Source organism: Salvia hispanica, chromosome 2, assembly GCF_029641045.1.
Source record: "Salvia hispanica isolate PSC_SH4W2 chromosome 2, Shi_PSC_v1, whole genome shotgun sequence".
Lineage (NCBI taxonomy): Eukaryota > Viridiplantae > Streptophyta > Magnoliopsida > Lamiales > Lamiaceae > Salvia > Salvia hispanica.
The window spans coordinates 36,007,994-36,032,229 of NC_142693.1; the positions used below are offsets into that span (position 1 = coordinate 36,007,994).

The window sequence follows — 24,236 nt, forward strand, 5'->3', positions numbered from 1 at the left end:
GTACTTGTAATGTATATAAATGTAGGTATTTACTTTATTACACTTTATAATTAAATGAAAGTGTACGTAATTGTGAACCTATAAAAAAGAGCCAAATTTTATTAGGCTACATATAGAAAGATGTAAATACGTGTCCCTCGATTTTCAACAATAAAAAGTAGAAGTACTACACTACATTTGGTATCACTTAGGGGTGGCGAAACGGGTTACCCGCGGGTATCCGCACCCGATAAGTCGGATACCCGTATCCGATTTTAGCCAAACTGTTGTCCCGATACCCGCCCCGCCACATACCGGAATTACCCGATACCCGTGTCGGGTATCCCGTACCCAACATTGCGGGTACCCGTACCCGATCCGAAATCCTAATAAAAAATTTGAAAACCATAACAACCGTTAATGTTACCTAATTTACTTTATTAATATCGATGGTAAACGTTGAATAGATTGAGAATAAAAGTTAGGGAACACTCTATAGCTAGTTCGGTGAGTTTTCAATTGTATGTTCGTTGGAATATATAAATGTTACAAAAGAACTCTTAGATAAAGTACTTCCATTGTTTCACCTTAATAGAGGCATGCAATTTTCTTTACTCATTTTGGAAAAACAATAATAGAAATACTCTTCTCTACATTATTATCTCTCTTACTTTATTTTTCCTCCATTCTAACTATATATTTTTAATTTTTCAAAATGAGTGCGCATAAGGCTATTATTCTTTAACTATTTACTTGTTTTTTTTCTCCGCTTTAACTATTTGAAACACGTCTATTAATGGAACGGATGGAGTATTAAAAGATGGAATATGGCTAATACTAATAATAACGGGCATTATTGGGACTAACGGGTATACCCGCGCGGGTAGTGGGTATACCCGCTACCCGTAAAACTCTAAAACGCACTACCCGATTCCGCCCCGTTTCTCGTTATCGTCGGGTAATGGGTACCCAATACCCGGCGGGTAGCGGGTCGAAATGGGAATTACCCATTATCCGCTACTCATTTTGCCACCCCTAGTATCACTTATAGAAAAGAGCCAAATTTTATTAGGCAACATTTAGAAACATGTAAATACGTGTCCCTCGATTTTCAACAATAAAAGGTAGAAGTACTACATTTGGTACCACTTAATATTCTATATTTTAGTTAGTTGATATATTATTTGATTATCATTATTCTACTAATATTACTTTATGACTCAATTTCCTCCTAATTTATAACATACACGTAAATGACTAAAACGAGAATTAGTATGCCACGTGTGATGTGTGAATGACTTGAATCCAAGCTAGTAGCCGACTCTCGGTAACATATATAAGTAAGTACTTATGCTAAAGCATGTATATGAAAAAGGTATATTATGTATTTATCTTCTTAAAAAGGTGAAATATACCCTTCTAGAAAGTAACACATTCTAGGGAGAATATATATAGAAAGGTTAATTATTTTTTAAAAAGAAAATAACAGTACAAAATTCATTAAAAAACATAAAGTGTAATACTTTCTCAAATACCTTTTCCCCTGGAGAATGATTTTTAATGAAAAGAAGACAAATATGGTAGTTATAAGATTTTACCTCTCCATTAATGGAGAGGTAAAGATACCTCTTTAAAATGGGAAAAGGTATAATATCTTCTCAAATACCTTTCCCCTTGGAAAATAATTTTTTATGAAAAAAGGTAAATATGGTAGTTATATTAGTTTACCTCTTCATTTACCTCTCCCTTGGAGATGCTCTTAGAGCATCCACAATAGCGGTTGTCCCGACCGGACGTCCGCTATTGCGACGAATGCGACAAACACGGACAATAGGGGCGGACGAGAGGTCATCCGCGGGTGAGAGTGGACGTCCGTCGGGTCATTCGTCATGACGCCCGCTATTGTGGTGACACGACGGATGTCCCGGCGGACGTCCCATTTAATTTTTTTTTTTTTAAAAACTCTATATATACGGCTCGTGGCAAACTCTATATATACAATTTTTTTATAAACTCTAACGCATGTATTATCATCGAAAATGAAGGCCTAAAAAAACATATCATACCGTCAGGCCGGGAGCACTCCGTGCCTCGGACCACGGCAAGGGGACGTCGCCCCCCTTGACCCCTGACTTGCTGACCGGCATGGTGAGTTTATGACAAGGGAAATCAGAATACCATTCTCACCTTCATCTGCCTTTTTTCTCTATTCTGTTTTCCCCTATCATGAACTCATTAAATAAAAAACCCTAAAGGAAAAAAATCTGAAAACAATGCATTAAACTGAATCAAAATAGAAAGAAATTTAAGAAACAAACATTTACAAAATTTAGATAAAACGACTAGGTGGCCAGAAATATATGTTTGTTTCTTAAATTTCTTTCTATTTTAATTCAATTTAATGCATTGTGTGTGTATGAAATATAATATAGGACTATGTTTTCAGATTTTTTCCCTCTTGAGTTTTTTATTTAATGAGTTCATAACAGGGGAAAATAGAATAGAGAAAAAAGGCAGATGAAGGTGAGAATGGTTCTTCGATTCACGGTTAACTGGAACCAGCCGGTTAATTAAGGAACCAGAAAAACCGATTCCAATTTCGGTACCGGTTCCAACTTTTTATATAAAATCGGTTCCAGTTTGAAATTGGAACCGACCGGTTCCTAACCGGGAACCAGATTATAATTCAAGTGATTTTTAGATTTAAACAGTAGTATTAGATTTGCGAGTTCTGTTTTGTGAAGTATTTAAAATGTTTAAACCATGATATTTATTTGAATTTTGTGTATTTATTTGTTATATTTCTAGATGTTGGATTATTATTTTCTTAGTATTGAACAACTAAAAATTATTAATAAATTCATATTAATATTACACATCGGTTCTGGTTCGGAACCGGAATCGATCGGTTCCGGTTCCGGTTTTGGTTCTAGGATTTATGAAAATTTAAAATCGGTTAACCGATCAACCGATCCTATTAGAACCGGAACCGGCCGAATAAGCAGGCCTATTTCGTCCATTACTAATCATCAATGCAAAGCAATTACTTAATTAATTAATTAATTAAACTTTTTAATTACTACTCACTAATTCAAAGCAATAAGTTTTAATTAATTAAAAATGATTCATAACTTTAATGTAGGATATAAATTTGTATTTGTACAACTTTTATGTTCAATCTCATTAACCAAACAAAATACTAAAATTATTCTAGACATGATCTAAGTAACTAAACAAATATGTATATCCTATTGTACTAATTTAATCATAGGCAAAGTCCATCTCAACGTATCCCATACTCAATCTCGCTACTATTTTATCTATCAAATCGAACAGCCCGAAGAATACTACTACTAATATTTTCTCTAGAAAAGTTTGTGGATCAAATGGCCCATTTACAATTCATTGAGGCTATATTGGGCTATGAAACGAAAGCCCAATATACTATGTGTTATTGCTGCATCTTTATTGTGGTTCCATTGAACATATATACTCTCTCTGTTCCATAATAGTGGAATTATTTCTTTCCAGCACGGAGATTAAGAAAATGATGTGTAAGATATTAGATAAAAGGATTATAAAGTAAGAGAGAAGAAGAAACAGGAAAAAATAAGTGAAAAGAAATGTGTTGACTTTTACTAAAAAGGGAAATGACTTCACTACCATGGAAAGTTTCAAAATGACAAAATGACTCTACTAATATGGAACGGAGGGAGTGTCCCACTACAAGTGAGGCGTTTTTTTTTGTCATTGTCATTCTTTTTTTGTCATTGTTTTGCGAAGATGATAATAAATAGTTAAAGTGGAGAAAAAGTAAAATAAGAGAGAGAATAATATAGAAGAGAGTCGTATATGCATTATTATCTTAGAGCATCCACAATGGATGCCCTAGTGGAAGCCCTAGTGAGAGCCCTAGTGGTTACCACGTCAGCATGCCCTATCTTTCTGCAATGGTGGAGCCCTAGTGCATGCCCTATCTCTTATCCACTTTTCATTTCAATTTTAAATCATTGTTTTTTTAATTTTGTTTATAACTACTATAAAATACCAAAATATATTATTTTAAACACCACAAATGCAAAAAAAAAAATAAAAAAATACATTACTTAATTGAAAAGTGGAACTACATCATACTTAGATAAAAAAAACTACATTAAAACTAAAATACTAAAAAAAAGAAAAAACCAAACTAGTCATCTAAATTCAACCTCTGCGCCAAATTCTTGAGCATATTCTTAGTCCTCTGTCGGGCTTCCGGATCGGTTTCTTGACGAAGGCTGATTTGGGCGTCAAGTATAAACCTATACTCAACCACCTCGCGATAACCTCCGAACTCCTCGATCGACCTGTCCATGAGCTGAACAGATGGAGGAGGCGCAGCCTGCGAGGGGGCCGCTAATCCAGACGCGCTCGCCTTCGCTTTCCCTTTGGCCTGGGCTTTGGCAGCCTTGGTACCAATGGGACGTCTAAAAGTAGACGTAGGCGTGCCGGAACTCCCTTCCGGCTCAGCGTTCAGATCCACAGGAGATGGGCCGCTGCTCGTGTAATCGCCAGCGGCGGTGTTCTTCGTCCGCTTCGGAGCCGAGGATCCAACCGGTATCCCTCCGTTGAACTTCCCCTTGTCCTTCAAGATCAGCCAAACATTGTACAACTTGAACTGCCCGAACTGCCATTGGTACTCGGACAACGACTTGTTGAGGACATCCTCCATGCTCTCACCGCTAGCCCTTCTGTCCATGTTCCTGTTGTAGATATAGCAGAAGTTGTTGATGTGGACCTTGATCCAATCCCAACACTTGCGCAGCTGAATCTTGGTCCGCTTGAACGCCCACTTCGGTTTCACCTCATTGTAGCGTTCCTCAATGCGATCCCACATCCTGGCCGAAGTCTAGTTGTTGGAGGATATCGAATCCTCCGATACATCGACCCAACACTGAGCCACCTTCAGGTACTCATCCAACTCGTAGTAAGTACGCCCTGTTGCGTACTCCTCGTTCTGCTCGTCGTGTGGGAGTGGGTGATAAGGCTCGTTTCATGCATCGGTTTAAGGTTAAAATTCTGTGCATTTGGGGCGCTAATGTGCGTTTATGAGTTCAGGTGCGTAGTAAATCTGCCGGACCCAGGAGTTGCTGTTACCTGACCTGGCAGATGCAAAAGTGATGGAATTGAAGTAAAAATCAGACGTCGTCGTTCGGACCTGGGAGAATCAAAAGTTGGCGACAAGAGCAGAATGGAGCGAGAGCAGATTATTTTAAAAAGTCTTACTCAAGGGCAAGAGCGTCAAATCACCAGAGGGATACCCTAGGGATCAGAGCCTCGCATATATAAGGAGCTCAACCTTGACGAACAAGGAAGATCCGTGAACAACCACTTCTACACTTTCCTAGCTCTAGCTCTAGTTCCACACTTCAAAATTTCATTTCGTCTGCTGCGCACTTGGACATGGAGGATTCTGGCCACCGTGGTTCTCATCGTTATCATCGTTATTTTGCTGTGTAACACCGCCTTGTGAAGGCGAAGAAACAATCTTACTTGCTTTTGTTTAGTACTTTGTGGTTTTTAAGTTCGTAACTCTAGTTTCTGACTTTGATCTACTGGATTCAGACCCATTTCTAGTTATTATGGAAGTTTATGTTTGCTTTTGTTGGATCTCGCTGAGTTAATCTTATTTCTTGCCTTTACTTTTGTTTTTTGTTTGGTGTTGGATGTTTGGAGCTGAGATCTGTTGGTTTGTTGTTGGAGGTTGGGGATTTGTATATGGAGATGTTTGGATTTGTTGAATCTTGGTGTTTTGGAGTTGAAGTTTCGCATATTTGGTACTTGATGTTTACGTTGTGCATGAGTATGGCTATTTACTTTCTGTTTCTGCATCCTTTAGGTCCAGTAGCGTAGATCTGTTAGTTTAGGCTTTAATTTCTCGGTTTAAGTCTAGATCTAAAGTTTGCTCTGTTTTCATGGTGTTTAAAACTCTGTTTTACCTGCTATTCTCGTTTGATTCCCGAAGAAGACGAAGTTGTTGGTAGTTAAAACTCTGCTTTATGTCAGTACTTTTCAGCATGTACTTTGCTTTTTCTGCATGTCCCCTAGACCCTGTCAGTACGATCTGCTTGTCTTTTTACTTTTCTGCATGCTTTTCCAGACCCTGGTAGTTTAAGGAAACTTGTCTTGCTTTTCGCTTTATGATTGTCTGTCCAAATTAGGAAATTCTGTCTAGTTAAGTTTACTCCAGTTGTCTTAGAACTTTAAAATATCTCAGTTTCTCTAAGTCATGTATGTTCCGTACGCTCTCAGTTCTTAGACCCAGTAGGTAGAGTAAAGTTCTTCTAATCTATTAGACCCAGTAAGTAGAGTAAAGTTTTGCTTATCTCTCAGACCAAGTAGTTTTAAGTTCTCGACCCACAAAAATTGCGTGGCAGCAGCCAACCCCCTTTTCCAAAACATCCTCAAATGCAGTTTCGTAACACCTTCTTCCTCGTGGGATCGACCCTTTACTTCCCTGTGCTAAGTTGTAGTATAGTGGGTTGAGGTTTTTGAAGGAATAGAGTGCACCCAACGACCCCTTTCTGATAGTTTCATGATCTTCTAGCCTCTGAAGTCTAGTCGAATCCTCTGAACCTGTTAGATCAAGTGACACATATAGCACAAACCTGCACTGCACTTCTAGGACCTGTCAGTGGGACTGGGACCGATGGCGCCTTTTCTTTCCGCGTCATCTTCTTCCTCCCTTTCTTCGGCGACGGCCGCACAGGGGCAGGAGGTTGCCCACAACTAGGCTCCATATCCTCAACCCGATACTCCTCGGTGCCGAAGAACGGATCGGACTCAGAGTCGGAGACGAAAGTGGATCCTACAGATCCGGGCGTCTCAACCCGGTAGTCTTCGTGGCCGGGCCACCGGGCGCCGCCGCCGCCACCCCCTCCAAACATGGGCATATCGTCGTCGACATTATTCGGGCTTGCCGCTTGGGTATTGACTCGGATCCATTGTTGAAAGTGTGGATATTGAGAGAATATATAAGAGAAAGTGAAAGATTTGGTGTGTGAAAAGTGAAGAAAATGGAGTATTTATAGTGGTTTAAATTAGGGTTAAATAATTATAAAAAAAACCAAAAAAATCGGGCTCGGGCTCGGGCTCGGGCGCGCCTCTGCAATGGGCGCCCGATCTCACGCCCGATCGATCGGACGGGCGATCGGTCGCGACCGAACTCTCGGTCGCGCTCGGGCGTGACCGACGCCTGCAATGGATGCCCGACCACGCCCCAGCCCAATCTCGGCCGATCGGGCGCGCGATCGGGCATCCATTGTGGATGCTCTTAGTACTTACTTTACTTTATCTCTACTCTAACTATTTATTATCATTTTCACAAAATAACATCTAATTTAAAGCGCTCATTCGTAGCGAGACGGAGGAAGTACTAACATAATTTCTTAATTTTCATAAAAAAAATTGTACTATCAGTTTAATTTGGACGGAAGGAATACTTCATACAATAACTAGAGTAATCATGACAGCAGTTTCATGATTGAAAGGAAACTTAAATATTTAGTGTAGAATCAAAGATCAATCATTTTCTATTGCACGTGGTTTATGCAATGATTCAATTAAGTGTTTTTTTCTTATAAAAAGAAAATAAAGAAAGGGACAATAAATGAATTTTGAACGATAGAGTTGTGGGCCAAACCGCTACAAATCATATTACTAATACTCAAAACAAGTTACAATTTGAATATTGCATTCAAACACATATTTGATTTTCTGAGTATGTATAATTATTGGTTTCTTATTATAAAATAAAACAACTAAAAAAAATAATGGCATGGTGCATGCATATCGAATATATCGATGAATGTAGTTATTGTCTGTATCTGTAGGCAACAGAAAACCAGTATATTTACTACTCCCAATTAATGAAAATCACAAAGGAACCTAATCAGTTCTGACCAAAGTTTATTGGTCTTATTTATTTTTTTTTTGAAAAAAAGTAGAATTATTTTAAATAATACTTTCAACGAGACACTAGAAACTCTCAATCAATCTATCAAAAGTTACTATACCAAACACTAGAAAATTACATTCCAAATTTTTTAAATGCTACTCCCTTTGTCCTTCACTTTTTTTCTACTTTTGTCATTTTCGTCCATCTTCCCTTTATTGTTAACTTTCATTTTTTACCGTAAATAATTAGTATGTCTCATGTTTCACTAATTCATTTATATTACTGAAAGTGAGATTCACATTCTTTCAACTTTTTTAATTTATTTTTCTTTACATTTTTTAGAAACCGTGCCACAATACAAAGTGGACTAAAAATGAAGGACGAAGATAGTAGTTTGCTAGTTAAAATCCTATATTCTCAAATGCCACAAGACAAGATCAACTTTAAAAATGATTTCCAGATTCCAGAAACAAGATTCCCTGTTTGTGCATACCAAATGAAGAATGAAAACAAGAAATAAATGAATCATGACTACACCAATTCTAGTCCATTTTGTTGAGAATTCACAGCAGCTCTACATATTGGGCAAGCAGCAGTCTTCAACAGCCAAGAATCTATGCAATGAGCATGAAAACTGTGATTGCATTTAGGCAAAATCCTGCATCTTTCACCAACTCTGAAAATCTCCAAGCAAACTGCACACTCCACATCCCTCATCCCTTTCTCCTCCACTGCATAATCGAAGCATGCCAGCTTCTTGATCTCCTCCGGATTCATGCTCGGGATCCTATCGATCCGAGGCAGCTCAGAGGGGCTCCCGGCCATCAGATCACCCCTAAAAGCCCTCCCCACAACACAAACATGAATGACTACCAAAAAAGCTATCCCAACAACTAGTAACAACACAGATATGATTATTTCCATAACCATTTCTACAAAATCAAGAATCCCAAATTCTTGATTTTTGCAAATGGTGCATTCTTGGCGGTTGATTTCATTGAATGAGAAGAGGGATTTTCATGTAATGTTTTGCCCTTGGTTTGATGATGGAGTAGAAATGAATCAATTTTGTTTTGGAGGTTTTTGAGAGAGTTTGGTGACTGAAAATGGCATTTGATCATAAGTGGCCTCAAATTTTCAAATTTTGATTTCTTGTGGGATTTATTTAAATTTTTGTTTGAAAGCAGCAGAGTCAGTTGAGGCTGGCCTTGGCCTATACTATTGGCTGGTGTAATAAAATTGAAATTAAATAAGCTTATAAATCAAGTTGATATAATATTACATCCACATCACATGATTCAGCAATGATTTAAACATTGATGAGTGACTGACAAGTTCAGAATTGGATCAAGGATCCAAATATTTTACAGTACTAATTTGGTTTTTCTTTCTTTTTTTTTCCTTTTTCTAGGGGAGAGTAAATGCCCAAGAGTATTAACTAAATAATAATAATAATAATAAACATTTACATTGCTTGTTAACGAATAACATGTTTCATAGAAAAAAGTGACTTAATTTTAAAATTAAACAGGCCGAATTCTTTTGTTGGTATGGAAAAATAAAAAGAAATGTATGTATGTTCATGCTTTTTTTTGACTAATGAGAACAGAATAATATATTCACTGTGTGACCTAAGTCAACCAAATCACACAAAATAATTTAGGATGTCAATTGTATAATCGTATGTTTGTTTTATCTCCTATTTCACCAATATATTGTGCAATGTAATTATAGAATGGAGAGCTTTTATAGAGTACTGCTTTTAAGTTTAGAGGTAATTTTCCCATAAAAAGAAAGTTATAACTTATTATAACAGTTAATGGGGTGTTTAAACGCCAAAAATTTAGCCAATTGGCTATAATTCTGATATTGAATAAGCAAGAAATGACTAGTGCTTCACAAAAACAATCAATATATTACTGAATTTTAAATTAATCCTAGTGGTTGCATGAATAATGAGTAGATAAGGAATCATGTCACTAACATACTAATCCCATTTTGTCCTCATATAGACGTCCTTATTAAAGTAATCATGTTTGTGTAAACAACGACTCAATCATGTATTATGAGAATTGTGATATCAAATTTATTTTAATTTTGAATCGGAAGAATAGTTTTATTAAGAAGGGATTGGAGAAATAGTCCAATAATCTTCTATTTTTTTCGTATATTCGTACATATATGCACATGCACTAATTGAATTTTCGGTTGGTTTTACAATAATTCCATATCTTTAGTCATATAGAGTTTGGGACAACTTTGTTAAAAAGTCTATATTTGTATAATTATTTATATCAATGTGCAATTCAAATAATTTCAGTTAAAGGTCAACATTTCGAACAATATTAAACTATAATTATCCCTTTTCTATAATTTTGCATAGCTGGTCTAGCTCAGAAATTTCAGAATATAAAAACAAAATATATATGCGAGAAGTGGTGCTATTTTTCAAAGTCTTAGTCAGAAAAACTTGCACAAGTATTATATAGAAAGAAAATACAGAATATTGAATATGCAGGACAAGTCAGATGTTCCCTTCAAAGTCAATTTTTTGTGGATTAATTGTCATGTCCCTACAATTATTTAATACTATACTTTAAGCAATTTAATAGTTGTAAAACTAGTTGATTATATAGATTCTCATTTAACTGACGGCACTAAATTTCATTAAACTGAGTAAATAAAATAATAAAATTACGATCTATATGAATAATTTTTTAAAGATATCTTCGTAGATACAAAAAAGAAGATCCATCGCTTCTGGACATTTCGATTTTTTTTTCCCCTTCTATTTTTGGAATTGTTTGCTTTTTTTATTTATTACTAAAAATTATAGTTTTCACATAAATGGGACAATGCCAAGATTACAGCCGAAAAAAACAATGAAAAAGACGTTTCATCTCAATCCTTAAATAGTTAAATAACTCTAGTTAGGCAAATACATATAGTATTTAGATCCTTGTGTATTAGTATTATATTTTATTTCAATACATCCTTGTATTAATTTTTGGCACCTCTATTTATATATTTAACCTTAAAATACCCTTTTTTAATATATATTTTGATAGAAATGACTCATTGAAACATATATAATCAAAAGTATGAGAATTAATTAAAATATATGATAAATAAAAATAATTATTAAACCATTATTTACGCATTTGGTTCTCAAAAATAAATCTTTACTATGCGATTGATAGTTCCTAGATTTCAAAAATTGAAAAATGATCCTATATAAATACGTATGATTTGAACAGAATTAGGTGAGTAGTTGGTGAATGGTGAGCAAAATTAAAGGACTTCGACTAGAGTAGCGACAATCAAAATTTGAAAGACGTATACAAAAGTGACGAAGAGAATTGATGGATAGGCGAAGAACACTCAATAGAGATGGTAAATAAAAAATATTGAATTTGTTATCTGGTTATTTTTATCAGAAAAAGTTAATGATCTGTATATGTAACTTCCTAAAAAGGAATTTTTGATGTCAAATAGTACTCCATATAAATTGAGAGACTTACGAATAAATAATTACAATGATCTAGATTTAAAGAATTACTCTCTCTGTTTTTTAAAAATAGCAACTATTTCCATTTTGGGTCGTTCCTTAAAAATAGAAACTTTAAAATCTTTCTATTTTAGGACATTAACCCCACAATCTACTAACTCTACTTTCACTACTTTTTCTCTTCATCTCTCTTACTTTACTCATTTTCCATTTCCTCTCTCTTACTTTATCAATTTTCTCACTTACTTTACCAATTATGCATTAAAACTCGTATCGTTTCAAATGTTTCTATTTTTTTTAATACGGATGGAATAGTATATTGTCTAAAACTAAATAACATGAGATTGCGTGCATTATTATGCATGCGTACCAGTAAATACATTCCTACATGCAACATGCTAGTGATATCAATTGGGCCAACCCTTTTAAATTCAGGCCAACTTGTTCGGATTGTCAAGCTATTTGAATTGGGTTGTTTGTTTTTTTCGAGTTATAAATTTTCAACTTTAATCCTACCCCTTCCAATTGTGTGCTAACCAGTAGGGTTAATCGAGCCTGCATCATGCACTAATTAATTTAGTTAATTTGGTGTATAGTAAAGATAATACTCTTACAATTTGCAATTACTACCATTTACTTTTCCATGCACCCACGTAACACATCTAAATATATTTATATTATATATCAACATCAATATTATATAAATCCTTTGCAACTAAATATTATCTGTATTTATATATTCACTTAATATACTTATAACAATTGAAATTGACAATAAAAGTACTCCATATAATTATTATGCAAACTAATGCATGCTTCGGATTAATGATAGTGACAATTATGCTCAAAAGTTAGTTACAGTAAGTTAAATATGAGATGTGGTTTTGTTCTTACAAAGCTAATTAGTCAATTATAATATTTTAAATAAATTATGTAAAGACTATTTCAGATGTGATGCACGGTAAACAAGTGTGATCCGGTTCATCTCAATCCAGTGTAAATTTAGTAATTTAATTTGACATAATATATAAAACAAGTGGAAAATAATATTAATCAAGACTATAGATAAGAACCACAATTCCCCCGAAAAACCTCACCATGCGATGGAGAAATTAAAGTGTTGTGTTTGTTAGTTCAGATCTAATTTTCAATGGTCAGAATGCATCGAAGATTACTCGAATTTTTCATATAAATATGTCTTCACATTTGCACTCAAATCACCATCACTCACAACAAAGAGTTTCTTACAACAAAAGCTCATTAATCATCTTAGTCTCATAAGCGCTTTAAAATGGCAATGGATGCAGATGCATTGAGGACCACTGTGGGGATCATTGGTTGGTTATTCAAACCCTAATTTTCTCTTCAATATTAATTTATTGGATTAATGTATAATGAATTCATCCCATTTGCAGGAAATGTGATCTCCTTCTTCCTTTTCCTTTCCCCACTGTAATTTTCTAACCCTAGCTATGCTTAATTAATTTAATTATACATATTGATAATTAATTGGGAATTATATTATATGCATGTAGTCCAACATTCCACAAGATATATCAAGAGAAATCCGTGTCGCATTTCAAACCACACCCTTATCTTGTGACGGCTCTCAACTGCGCGATGTGGTGCTTATATGGCATGCCCGCTGTGCATCCCGACAGCCTCCTAGTCATCACCATCAATGGCATTGGCTTGGTGATTGAGTCCTTCTACGTTGGCGTCTTCTTCATGTACTCCAACACCTGGGCTAAACGCGTACGTATTCATTCATTCAGTCATTCGTTCATTATTGGTTACTTAATTGATTTATTGATTGATCCTATTTAATCAGCGAGCAATGTTGCTCGTACTCGCTGGAGAAGCCGTTCTATTCTTCTTTGTGGTGTTCATCACCTTCTTCTGCCTCCATGGCACCACAAATAGGTCCATGCTCGTTGGACTTATTTGCATCGTGATGAACATCGGGATGTACGCATCTCCCCTGACCGTCATGGTACATTTCTCTCACAATCTAGGCCTATTTATTTATGTGTATATTAATAAGTATTACAATAGAATTTATTCATGCATGTTTGTAGAAACGAGTTATCAAGACACAGAGTGTGAAGTACTTGCCCTTCTACCTGTCATTGGCCAACCTCTGCAATGGCATGGTGTGGTCCACCTACGCTCTAGTCAAGTTTGATGCCTACATCTTGGTAAGTCAATCAATCATATATAAATTTATGATTGTAGTCCATTGAATGTTTTTTGATGAGTTGTTTTGGTGGGGTGTAGATTCCAAATGGGTTGGGAGTTATGTCCGGAATGGTGCAGCTAGGGCTGTATGCATACTACTACAAGACCACCAACTGGGATGAAGACGAAGGCCCACAGCAATCGGATTTGGAGCTCCACGACGGCCACAACAAGGCATAAGGAGTTGAGTTTCGAAGATGCTTTTGAATTAGAAGAGATGTGCTCAACAATAATGCTCGAGCGTCGATCTGCTCTTGCTTATCATTTATCATTTGTTTTTCCCACACATGAACAACTGTTTCCTGTGGTTATGCTGTAATAACAATAACTTATGAGTACATCAATATAAATTCTCTCATTCTTTTCCCTGCACATATATGTTTTCCACTTTTATGTTTTCAGTTTAGCACACTTTTTTTTTTATAAGATCACACCTTAATTAATTGAATTAAATTAATTTTGGGTTAATTACCGCAAATCAAATAACACATGACTAACTTTTACAAGACTTCTAAAAGTTAATTCGTCAATACACATCACCTTTATCTTTTCAGTTATGATCGCCAAAAATTTTCCGACTTGAAATGACAAATTAATTAAGAGGATAATGTTTTGCTACTATAACGACGTAGTTTTACCGATAAGAGAGTTTTTTTATCGATCGCACCCACCGAATAACAGAATTTAGTATGCTTTAAATACACAATTTTTAAAAGGTTACGGGGTGTGTTTGGCAATTGATTTCTAATTATGTTGTAATTGCAATTTTATGTGATTGAATTGAAAATTATAATATTTTAATTCAATCGAAAATTATTTATTTAGTAAATTAAATACTTGATGTAAAATTGTAATTTCAAATTCTCGTGTTTGGAATTGCAATGTGTGTTTCTTGTGTGTAGGAGAAATGAATGTCTATTCTACCAAACAGTAATACTAGTATTTATTAATTTTGAGTGTACAATTAATACTTAAATTAATAGGGTATAAAATTAGAATCTAATTTCAAATTCAAACATCCAGTATATAATAATCCCTATGCCCTAAAGATAAAGGTTTCAGAGAGGTTAAGGTTTTAATGCGAAATTGGTAAAATAAAAGAGAAAAATGTGATTGTAATGTAGTGTTAATGAATAATGAGACTCACATTCTCACATTGTTAGTACAGTATTGTTTAATTATTAGTAATAATTTTTCTAAAATGAATGCAGAATAATTTTGTAGGACAGATTAAAATGACAAAAAAGACTATTTTCTTTTTTGGGATGGATGAATTTGAAAAGAAAAATGTTTTGGAGACATAATGAGGTTAAAGTAGTAATTTTATTTTACATTTAATTTTAAATTAAATTTAAATTTTGTATATGTACTTTGTTGTCCCCTATTTATATATGGAAGTAGTATTATTTAAGATCTTGATAAGGTTAATTTGATTATTTATAAAATATAGAGTTCTTTACTAAATTTACTTTATCAAGAAAAATTAAATTATATTTCAAAATATAAATAACTTTAAATTATTATTTTTTTACATCATTGTTAATGCTAGTATTGATCATGATTAATATTTACTTTTCTTTATTAAATATTGAAATTTTACTATATTATGTAGCAACAAATTTGGAGTATGCAATTTTGATTTTAAAATTATTTGAGATGCAGTTTTGATTTTAATACTAATTGAGTACGTAATTTTAATTTTAAAATTTTTAAAATTTTAATATTAATTCTTTACATTTCATTTTTACTATTATTTCTGGAATTACAACTCAACAAAAAAAATCACATATTCTTAACTATACTCCTATATTTACCATTTTAAAGCTATATATTTAAAATCTTCTCATTTTCTTATATTAATATTACTAACTAAAAAAGGATATTATTAATGGAGCTTACGATTCTTAATTTTCTTAATTCTTAATATAATTAGTTGATGTACGATATATTAAATAATCTAAAATGAGAAAAATTGATTCATCCAATTATTTTCGTATTAAAAAATACAATAATTTTTTATTTTTGAAATATTATAAAGTTAATTTTCTAAGCATAATTTTATAGGGTTTGTGTTAAAATGACAACACCTCTTAAAGTGACACTGTGACACCACATATACAACAATATTATAAACGCTACACAGCAATATCATAAACGCTACACAACAATCTATAGATTGTTGTATAGCGTGTTGGATATTGTTGGCCGAGAAAAATTGTTGTATATAGTGTAGGAAATCGATGGCCGTCTTTTTCAGATTTTTTTTTGCCACGTGGCAGCTTATTATTCGTCCACGTGTACAAATGATTAGCTAGAAATTAAATGGTGTTATTTTAAGAGGTGGTGGCACCCTAACACTCCCTATTTTATAGAGTCGAAGTCTAACTAGTACTTGTCAATCAAAATATAAAAAGAATATTACATGTGATAAAAGTTAAAAAAATTAATACAAAAATACAAAAGATAACGCAAATAAATGATTCATCATAATAACTACTACTATTATTTAATCATACAATTCAAATTTGAATAAGAAATTTAACAAAAAAAATAATAAAATTAATCGGCTATGAAAGTATAACATAAAAAAAGGAAAATAACTCATAATTAAATTATCAACTGATTAGATAAAAATTTATTTGAAAAAAAAATAATAATATATGAAGTTATCAAATTATTTTATTATTAAATAATAATTTAGTATGCATTATAGTAACTAATTTATTATCTGAATTCATGATTTTTAAATAAATAATATAGTATAAAATTAACATGAAAAAAATGATATGTAAACATATAAAAAGTTTCGAGCATGATTGTAGCTTATCTCTAATCAAATCAATAAATATGCATTTAGATAAAGATATTTAATTTGATTTAATATTCCTTAATTAGATTTGTATCTATTTAATATGATATTGGGTAAAGTAGTCTTAATAAAAAATATATCTATGTCAAAATGCCATAATGGTATTATGGCTCGTAGACATTACGTCTCTAAATCACTACTCATTTGAAAATTACAAGCTCCAGTTTTAAAATCTGAAACCCGTGAAAATTATCGATTCATCAAATTCAAATTTATTTTATCTGTGGGCGATTGATCTAACTCTGTCCGACTGAGCGACTCAATCTTAAGTTATTAACTAACATAAGTAAACAAAATAAAAAGATAGTAGTAATAAAATGAATTAATATTGATAGAATATCGATGAAGAATAATACTTGTAAATCTTTACACAATGCAAATAATATGCAGCAAAGCTTGTTAGTCTATATCCACAACTACCAAACACATTTCTTGCTCTTCATCTTCTTGTTGCAAGAAAACTGAATCCAACTCTTCACGGACCTCGTTTCGTACGGAAGCAGAGACAGCCTTGTTGCTGGTCCACCGGGATCATTCCACCCCCTTTAGACGTATCGATGGCCTCTATCATGGCAACCACCTCGTCCATTTCGGGCCTCTTGTCTGGATTTGCATCCCAGCACCGTTTCATTACGTTTGCAAGGGAACTCGGGCAGCATCTAGGTATATCGGGCCTCAAATTCTGTCCACAAACAGAGCGATCAACCAACACAAAAGGCCAAACGTAAAAGTTTTGAGCCGGAGTTTTATAAATATAATACCTGCTGCACGACTGCTGATGTAACCTCCGAGAAGCTGAGGTCGGGATATGGCATGTCGCAACAGTATATCTCCCACAAACAGATTCCAAAGCTATAGACGTCGCATTTTCTGTTGTAAGGGTTTCCATTTAGAACCTGCAGCAGTTCATCGTTTTTCACATTTACGAATCCAATTTTCCACGAGCAAATCAAACGAATAAAATGGAAAGCACTCATACCTCCGGAGCCATGTATCCAAGAGTTCCCGTCTCCCCTGTCATGTCGTTTGGATTTGAGGCTTCTATGCGAGCCACTCCAAAATCAGCTATCTTAACCGTTCGCGACTTGTCCAACAGCATATTCTCTGTTTTGACATCTCTATGAACAATCTTTTGAGAGTGAAGGTAACTTAACCTAGGAAGCCAAAACGAGACCATGCTAGATATAAAAAAAAACACGAAACAATTATGTAAGAACTGTAAACGAATACGAATGGGGAAAGTACCCTCTAGCGAGATCTAGTGCCATTTGCACAACAACTTTAAACGCGAGCTTCTTTCTCCTGAACTTTATGAGGTAGTTTTTCAATGCACCGCCTGGAAGATATTCCACAACGACACAACATATGTTACTAGGCATACCAATATGGCCAGTTTCTGTCTGAATGTTTAGCCCCGAAGAGCCCATCGTTGCACCTATAAACTGCAAAAGGATTTTGGAAAATGTAAGGCCAGTGACAGGAAGATTCTACAAGGGTGACTACAGCTTTCACAAATACCTAAACATGATTGCTTTTCAAATATCAACAAAATAAGCCGAAAAATAGCAAGGGAGATCGACCTTTGTTACATTAGGATGCTCGAGTTTGTGCCAAACAGCAACTTCTTGAGTGAAAGCTGCTCTTAGGGATTGAATTTCAGCCTCGGTCCGGTGGCCCTCTTCCCCCCAATCGAGCAGTTTAACTGAGGATCACATAAGGCTATCAAATATTAATAACCACACAAACTTCAGCAAAATGATGATGAATCAACAGGGAAAAGAAGTAGTAGATGCGGAGTGATAACTTGTATCTGGAATCTACGAATCAACCCCAACTATGAAAGAGCTGTACATTACTCAGATCCCATGATTTCTTGAGGGTTATATTAAACCTCAGTGTACTCAAGCTTCGCTTTCTTTTTTTTCTAGCTCCAATAGTGAATACCAACTACAGTATCGTTCTAGTTGAAAATATAGGATTCAAGCTATTCGGAAAATATGTTACTATCAACTCTCAAAAAAGGCCCTTAGAAGAAAGAAAAAGCTATAATGTTTGGTTGGTCCTAAACATAGAAGGTTGCATTCTTGGTCCCCAACTTTCCCTTGACCCATTGAAGCTTTCTCATTTTTAAGTCCCTTTTTTAGAGTTTAATTATCTTATCCAAACATAGTTAGAACACTCCTCATTGGGATTAGACGATATCACTGATTCAAACTGTTCATTTTCCATAAGAAATGTTAATCAATTCTACATTTGAGTAAATCAATAAGTTTGCATTACCAAAGCCAACCAACTATGACAGCAATGCCATGAAACAACAAAAGGCAAATAAATCCAAAAACATAATCTATGATAGATTAACTAACGCAGGTTTCTAGATCACTGTTATTGAAGTTAACATCACTGCAAACTGCATCACAATTTATATTATATTGAAGCAGAAAGCCAAGATCCTGCATTCTAGGTACAAGTTAATATATTAACTAATGCATCCTCACTTAATCATTACAGTTAAAATAATAGGCCTCTGTTTTGCCAAGACTAAACAACTATTTTTTCATCTGATCATCTGAGATACACACAAGTCAAAACATTAAAATAAATAAAAAATGGTTGAATCACATGAAAGCTAAAATACCAGCTTAAGTTATGGCAGTCACCTTCAACCCCAATCTGAACCCGTGCCACTAGTCACGGCTTCCATAAGAAGACACTCAATTTCTCAAATCCACACACACACACACACACACACACACACACACACACACAAAAAAGCAATTCCTCCCAAACAAAATTACTAGAAAAAGATGAAATCTTCGGAGTTCTTGCAGCTATCCCACAAGAGAACATGGAACATTACAAACTGACACATCAAAAAGATTCAATTTTGGACCAAAATCAAATGTGTAGAGGCATCAACACTCCCTATTTCTACTATTTAAAGAAAAAGATTTGTTTTTTCATATGAATTGAATCAGTTTTGCACAGCCACGGTGGTAACAATGAGAGAAAGGATAAAAAGTTTGCATCTTTAAAGGATTCATAAAAAGGGAATCTGTTGATTGAAAAGGATAGGAGACTGACCGGCGACATCTTGGCCGTCATAAATGCCACGGTGGACGGTGCCAAAGGTGCCACGTGCAAGGACGCTCTTGATGATCAGCTTAGAAGGGTCAATCTCCCACTCCTGCCTCGGCCTCCTGACGACGGCGGCGGTGGAGGCGGAGAAGGAGGGGAGGGAGAAATCATCTTGAGTTTGACTCTTCCTGCTCTTCTCCAGAGTCAGAGCCCTATTCAAATGCCTCTCGAGCTGCTCATCCAAGCTCTTCAAATCTATCTGATCTGCTCTCACAAACCCATTACTGGCCTTCTCCATTTCTCCACTGCGCGTTGTGTGTGTGTGTGTGTGTGTGTAAACTCACTACATAGAGAGAGATAGGTACATAAAAATCAAATCTTGGGTATATATTAGTATAAGTTGGATGTTATTGTTGACTTGTTTTATGGTGGGAGAGGAATAGGAATGGGATTGATTAGTGGAGAGGGAAGAAGAGGAAGAAGGAGAAGAAGAGTAAATATGTGTGTGAATGATGAGAGAGCAGCGCCATGTGGGCACATGGAATTGCCTCAAGACAACGTGTGTATATGACCCACATACCCTTCTGTTTTTTCTCATTCAAATCCTACTTGATGGTACGACTACAATCCATTTATGTATAAATATATTTTACACATTTTATTTTTCATCATCTCTTCCTAGATTCATCAACACACACATGAAATGATATTGTACTTGGCTGTCATCATATGTTATACGTGTATCAAAATTGTTCACAAAACTTGTCTTAACATATGATCGATCAACTAGTCGAAAGATTTAGTGGTCGGATCCATGCTCGGAGGGCCTCTTCCATTTCCATTTCCACTATCACTATACATAGCACACGTATTGCCGGCGAATTTATTTATCAATGAAATATTATCCATTCTTAATTACCGACGAACTACTAGCCAATATTAGCTTCGCTCAATAGTGTACTGTAATCCCATGTTTAGTTACTAAGATAAAATAAATAAATTTGGTTCATCAACTAAAATACGACATGCATTGATTTTGTTTCTCTTAGCATTATAGTACTCTCTCTGTCTCATTCAAGATATCCACATTTTTGAGTGGTACGAGATTTTAGAAGAAGTTGTTAGATGGAGTTAATGGAGAGTTAGAGACCAAAAGTAATTGAATATTTTAACTAGGAGAAGAGGAGAGAGAGATTTATTTCTAAATATAGATAGTGAACATCTTGAGTATCTTGAGTAAGACAAACTAAAAAATGAAAAGGTGGACATCTTAAGTGGGACGAGGGAATACTTTTAATTCACTTTTAAGTCTTACCCCATCTTCGACCCCTTGGCTGCACCGCCATGCACCCTCACCACTCTTCCTTGTGTGTGTGTGTTGATTATGTGTACGAGTGCCGAGCTATGTGTGTGTGTGTAATTGTTAATTCTGCGTGGTGTGTGTCGATGTATGAGACGACGTTCCTACCCTTCCTCTTGTTGTGAGTCGATTATGTATATATATGTTGATTTGTGTGTGCGCCCGCACGTTGATTTTGTGTGGTGTGTGCCAATGTGTGGGTTGCAACGGTCAACAACAATGCTCCATATCTCTCGCTTCTTCCACCTTTGTGTTGTGTGTATGCATGTGTGTCAATTCTATAAGTTATGATTTATATGTGCGTGTGTTATGTAGTGTGTGTGTCGATGTGTGGACATTAACATTCGGGGAGGCACCTTGATGGATGCAATGGTGGAGGAAAACCCTAATCGATATGTAATTCATTAATTAAATTTTGATGCATACTTTATAGAAATAAATAGGCCTAAATGAGATTATTTAATTTTAATAAAAAAAATCAATTTTTAATAATAGTGAGATAAATGTAATAATCTAGTTTTTATTTTATCTATCAAATAATACACTCAAATCAATGCTGACTTAATTTTTGTTTTTTTTACTTTATCACCTACTAATTTAATATTGGTTGTATTATCTAACAAATCGAACAATGCCATAAAATATCTAGAATTATTTTGATTGGGGCACAAATTTCATGCTTAATTCCCGCAACGAGTGACAAATATTGTCAAATCTGGATATATAATCGTGAAATTGTAAATGCATTGCATTTGATATTTATCAAATCTGGATAGATATCGTAATTATAAATGCATTGCATTTGAGTCTATACTATAACTGATGTGGACAAAATGATAGTATTCAGCCCATTGCCTTCATGACTAAATCTACCAATTAGTGACAGTTACATAAAAATGGCTATTTTATTTTCCTTCTTAAAAGAGAAAAAGGCAAAATAAATGGTATTTTTATTGAATTACTGTGCCAATAGTCCTGTTTAATTTATTGTTATCTAATAAAACATTAACTTATCACTATTGAAAAGAAATTTCTGATTATATAAGTATATTCTACCTTAAGTAATACTAGTAGTATATTCGAAGGCACAAGATAATCACAAGAAACATGAATATATGTATATATTATAAGTATGGTCAATTAAATACGTGACATGTAGTAGAAAATTTTGAAGGTGGTTAACAATTCTGACACGTCTAGATAATGTGACATAAAATCCAAAAACTAAGAATGAATAAATTTAGTAAATAGTTAAGTTTAAACAATCCGAATAATTATGGGTGTTGATAAAAGTCAAGGCCTCTCACCACATAATGTTTTATTTATAATTAAGCTAATGCTGATTTGATTACACCGTCCTTAATTATTGAGCACTGCTGATTGGCTGGATAATTGCATTATAAAAATAAAAATAATACATGCGACACCTTTTATCATTATTATTCCAAAGCTATAATCATGTTGAGTTAGAAAAAGAAGCCAATAATTGAAAAGGAATTCTACAAGTATAATAAGGTTATGCTATAATTATGTGACATATAGTTGGGATCGATGGTGACAAATAATTGTGACATTGTTTGATTAACTCATTAATCTTTTTTGGTTCTTTGCAAATTTTGTAGGCTGGCCTGATCAAATGTGACGTAGAAAAGGCGTCACGGATTAGATCATTTAATTGGATAAACTCATAAACACACTGAGAAATATGCCTTCAATCTGCATGTGAGGCCTATTCTTCATTTGGCTTCTAGTTTTTAGCCTTGTACTCCTGAAAATGACACTTGATTTGGAACTAAAAGATTTACCATGTGAAGCCTATCCAAGTATGATTTTTGTTTCCCCAAGAAGAAAGTATGATGTGTATGAAAATAGAATTTGAGTACTATAATAAAGATTAAAATAAATATTGAAAAGTTAGTGTTTTAAGAAGTAAGCTTTTATAGCCCGAAATATATGTGGCCCACAATGAAAAAAAAACAGACGTTTGGGCTAATTAGTCTTCTGCAATTGGATTGGGCCCACTCATTCTCTATTGATGGAGAGTGTTTAATCAGAGATAACGAATTAACGATGTATAGAAAAGTTATTGTTTGTTAAAACATGCTTAACAATTTATTTATTTTAGTACTCCAAGAACAAGCAGCCCTTAACATTCGAATAAAAATAGTACTAGTAAGAAGTACAAAATAAAGCAAAACTTAATTCATTGCAAATCAAATAATTCGAATAGTATTTTTTATCGACATGTCCAAGAAAACACATGGCAAAATTGTGTAAGATCTGAAAATGCAAATTTGATAAAGTTGTAGTTTCCGCGTTTGCACCGACAAGAATTAATTGCATGTACCAAGTTGTACTTGTACGTAAGGAAATCTTCATGCACCACTTGCTCGAATTTTGTTGTAATTCCGATTTCCACCTATAATTCACAAATTCTATTAAAGGCATCTATTTTAGTACACAAGACCTATTCATTGGTCACGTTGTCTATACCATACATTAGGTATTTATTCTTATCACTTTATTTTTATTCATTTATATTTAATGCTATTAATCTTTCATTTTATATTTATTTCAATTGGATGCATAGTAATAATAAAATTTGATACAAATCTTTAATTGCATAATTAAAATTTAAATCCATTACAAAATGGTTTTAAAAACATAGAAGGTCGAAACCGCAAAAATAAAATAACTAACAAATCGGCCAAAATTATTAACAGTATATATTGTCAAATGTTGCGGCGGGGCAATGCTAGTGGTGGTGTACATGGATCAATATGCCAGCAGAATTATCAAAGTATGAGCAAAAGACTTGTTTAGTTAATTTTAATAAATTATTGTTAATTTGTTAAATGAGTCGTATTAATATTTAACAATCTTTGCATCTCACCGCAAATGACCAACTTAGAATCTAACGTAGGTATGTTTCCCAATTCATTTTATCTCCTTTTTCATTTTCTTTTATTGATTTACTTATATTTTGAAACACAGTAATTCAAGCATATCTCTCATATATTATTATTTAGTCTGTACTTCCTCCATTTCATTAAAAATATTCACATTCTTAAATGTCACAAGATTTTTAAGATGAGTTGTTAAGTGGAATAAATAGAAAGAAAATAATTGAATATTTTAAAAAGCAGATAGGAGAGAGAATTTATTTCTAAATATAGAAAGTGGACATGTTGAGTTAGACAAACTAAAAAGTAAAGGTGGAGATCTTGAATGAGAGGAGAGGAATCCTGGCTGCCGAGATTAAATGCTG

At 34.1% G+C, this 24,236-nt stretch overlaps 3 protein-coding genes across 3 annotated transcripts; 1 reads left to right on the forward strand and 2 right to left on the reverse strand.

Moving 5' to 3' along the window:
• Nucleotides 1-8,308: 8,308 nt before the first annotated feature.
• Nucleotides 8,309-9,057, reverse strand: LOC125201153 (RING-H2 finger protein ATL74-like). Its single transcript, XM_048099115.2, has one exon. The coding sequence runs from the start codon at nucleotides 8,843-8,845 to the stop codon at nucleotides 8,447-8,449; it is 399 nt and encodes a 132-aa protein (XP_047955072.1). The 5' UTR covers nucleotides 8,846-9,057; the 3' UTR covers nucleotides 8,309-8,446.
• A 3,592-nt stretch (nucleotides 9,058-12,649) lies between these two features.
• Nucleotides 12,650-14,033, forward strand: LOC125201152 (bidirectional sugar transporter SWEET5-like). Its single transcript, XM_048099114.1, has 6 exons — nucleotides 12,650-12,760; nucleotides 12,839-12,875; nucleotides 12,959-13,178; nucleotides 13,255-13,416; nucleotides 13,502-13,621; nucleotides 13,701-14,033. The coding sequence occupies exons 1-6, from the start codon at nucleotides 12,715-12,717 to the stop codon at nucleotides 13,839-13,841; spliced, it is 726 nt and encodes a 241-aa protein (XP_047955071.1). The 5' UTR covers nucleotides 12,650-12,714; the 3' UTR covers nucleotides 13,842-14,033.
• Nucleotides 14,034-16,834: 2,801 nt separating this feature from the next.
• Nucleotides 16,835-20,148, reverse strand: LOC125201151 (serine/threonine-protein kinase 52-like). The gene is made up of 6 exons (XM_048099113.2): nucleotides 19,615-20,148; nucleotides 18,111-18,232; nucleotides 17,776-17,972; nucleotides 17,510-17,684; nucleotides 17,292-17,426; nucleotides 16,835-17,212 (listed from the first exon to the last, which is right to left on the reverse strand). Exons 1-6 carry the CDS (start codon nucleotides 19,904-19,906, stop codon nucleotides 17,006-17,008), a joined length of 1,128 nt encoding a protein of 375 aa, XP_047955070.1. The 5' UTR covers nucleotides 19,907-20,148; the 3' UTR covers nucleotides 16,835-17,005.
• Nucleotides 20,149-24,236: the final 4,088 nt, after the last annotated feature.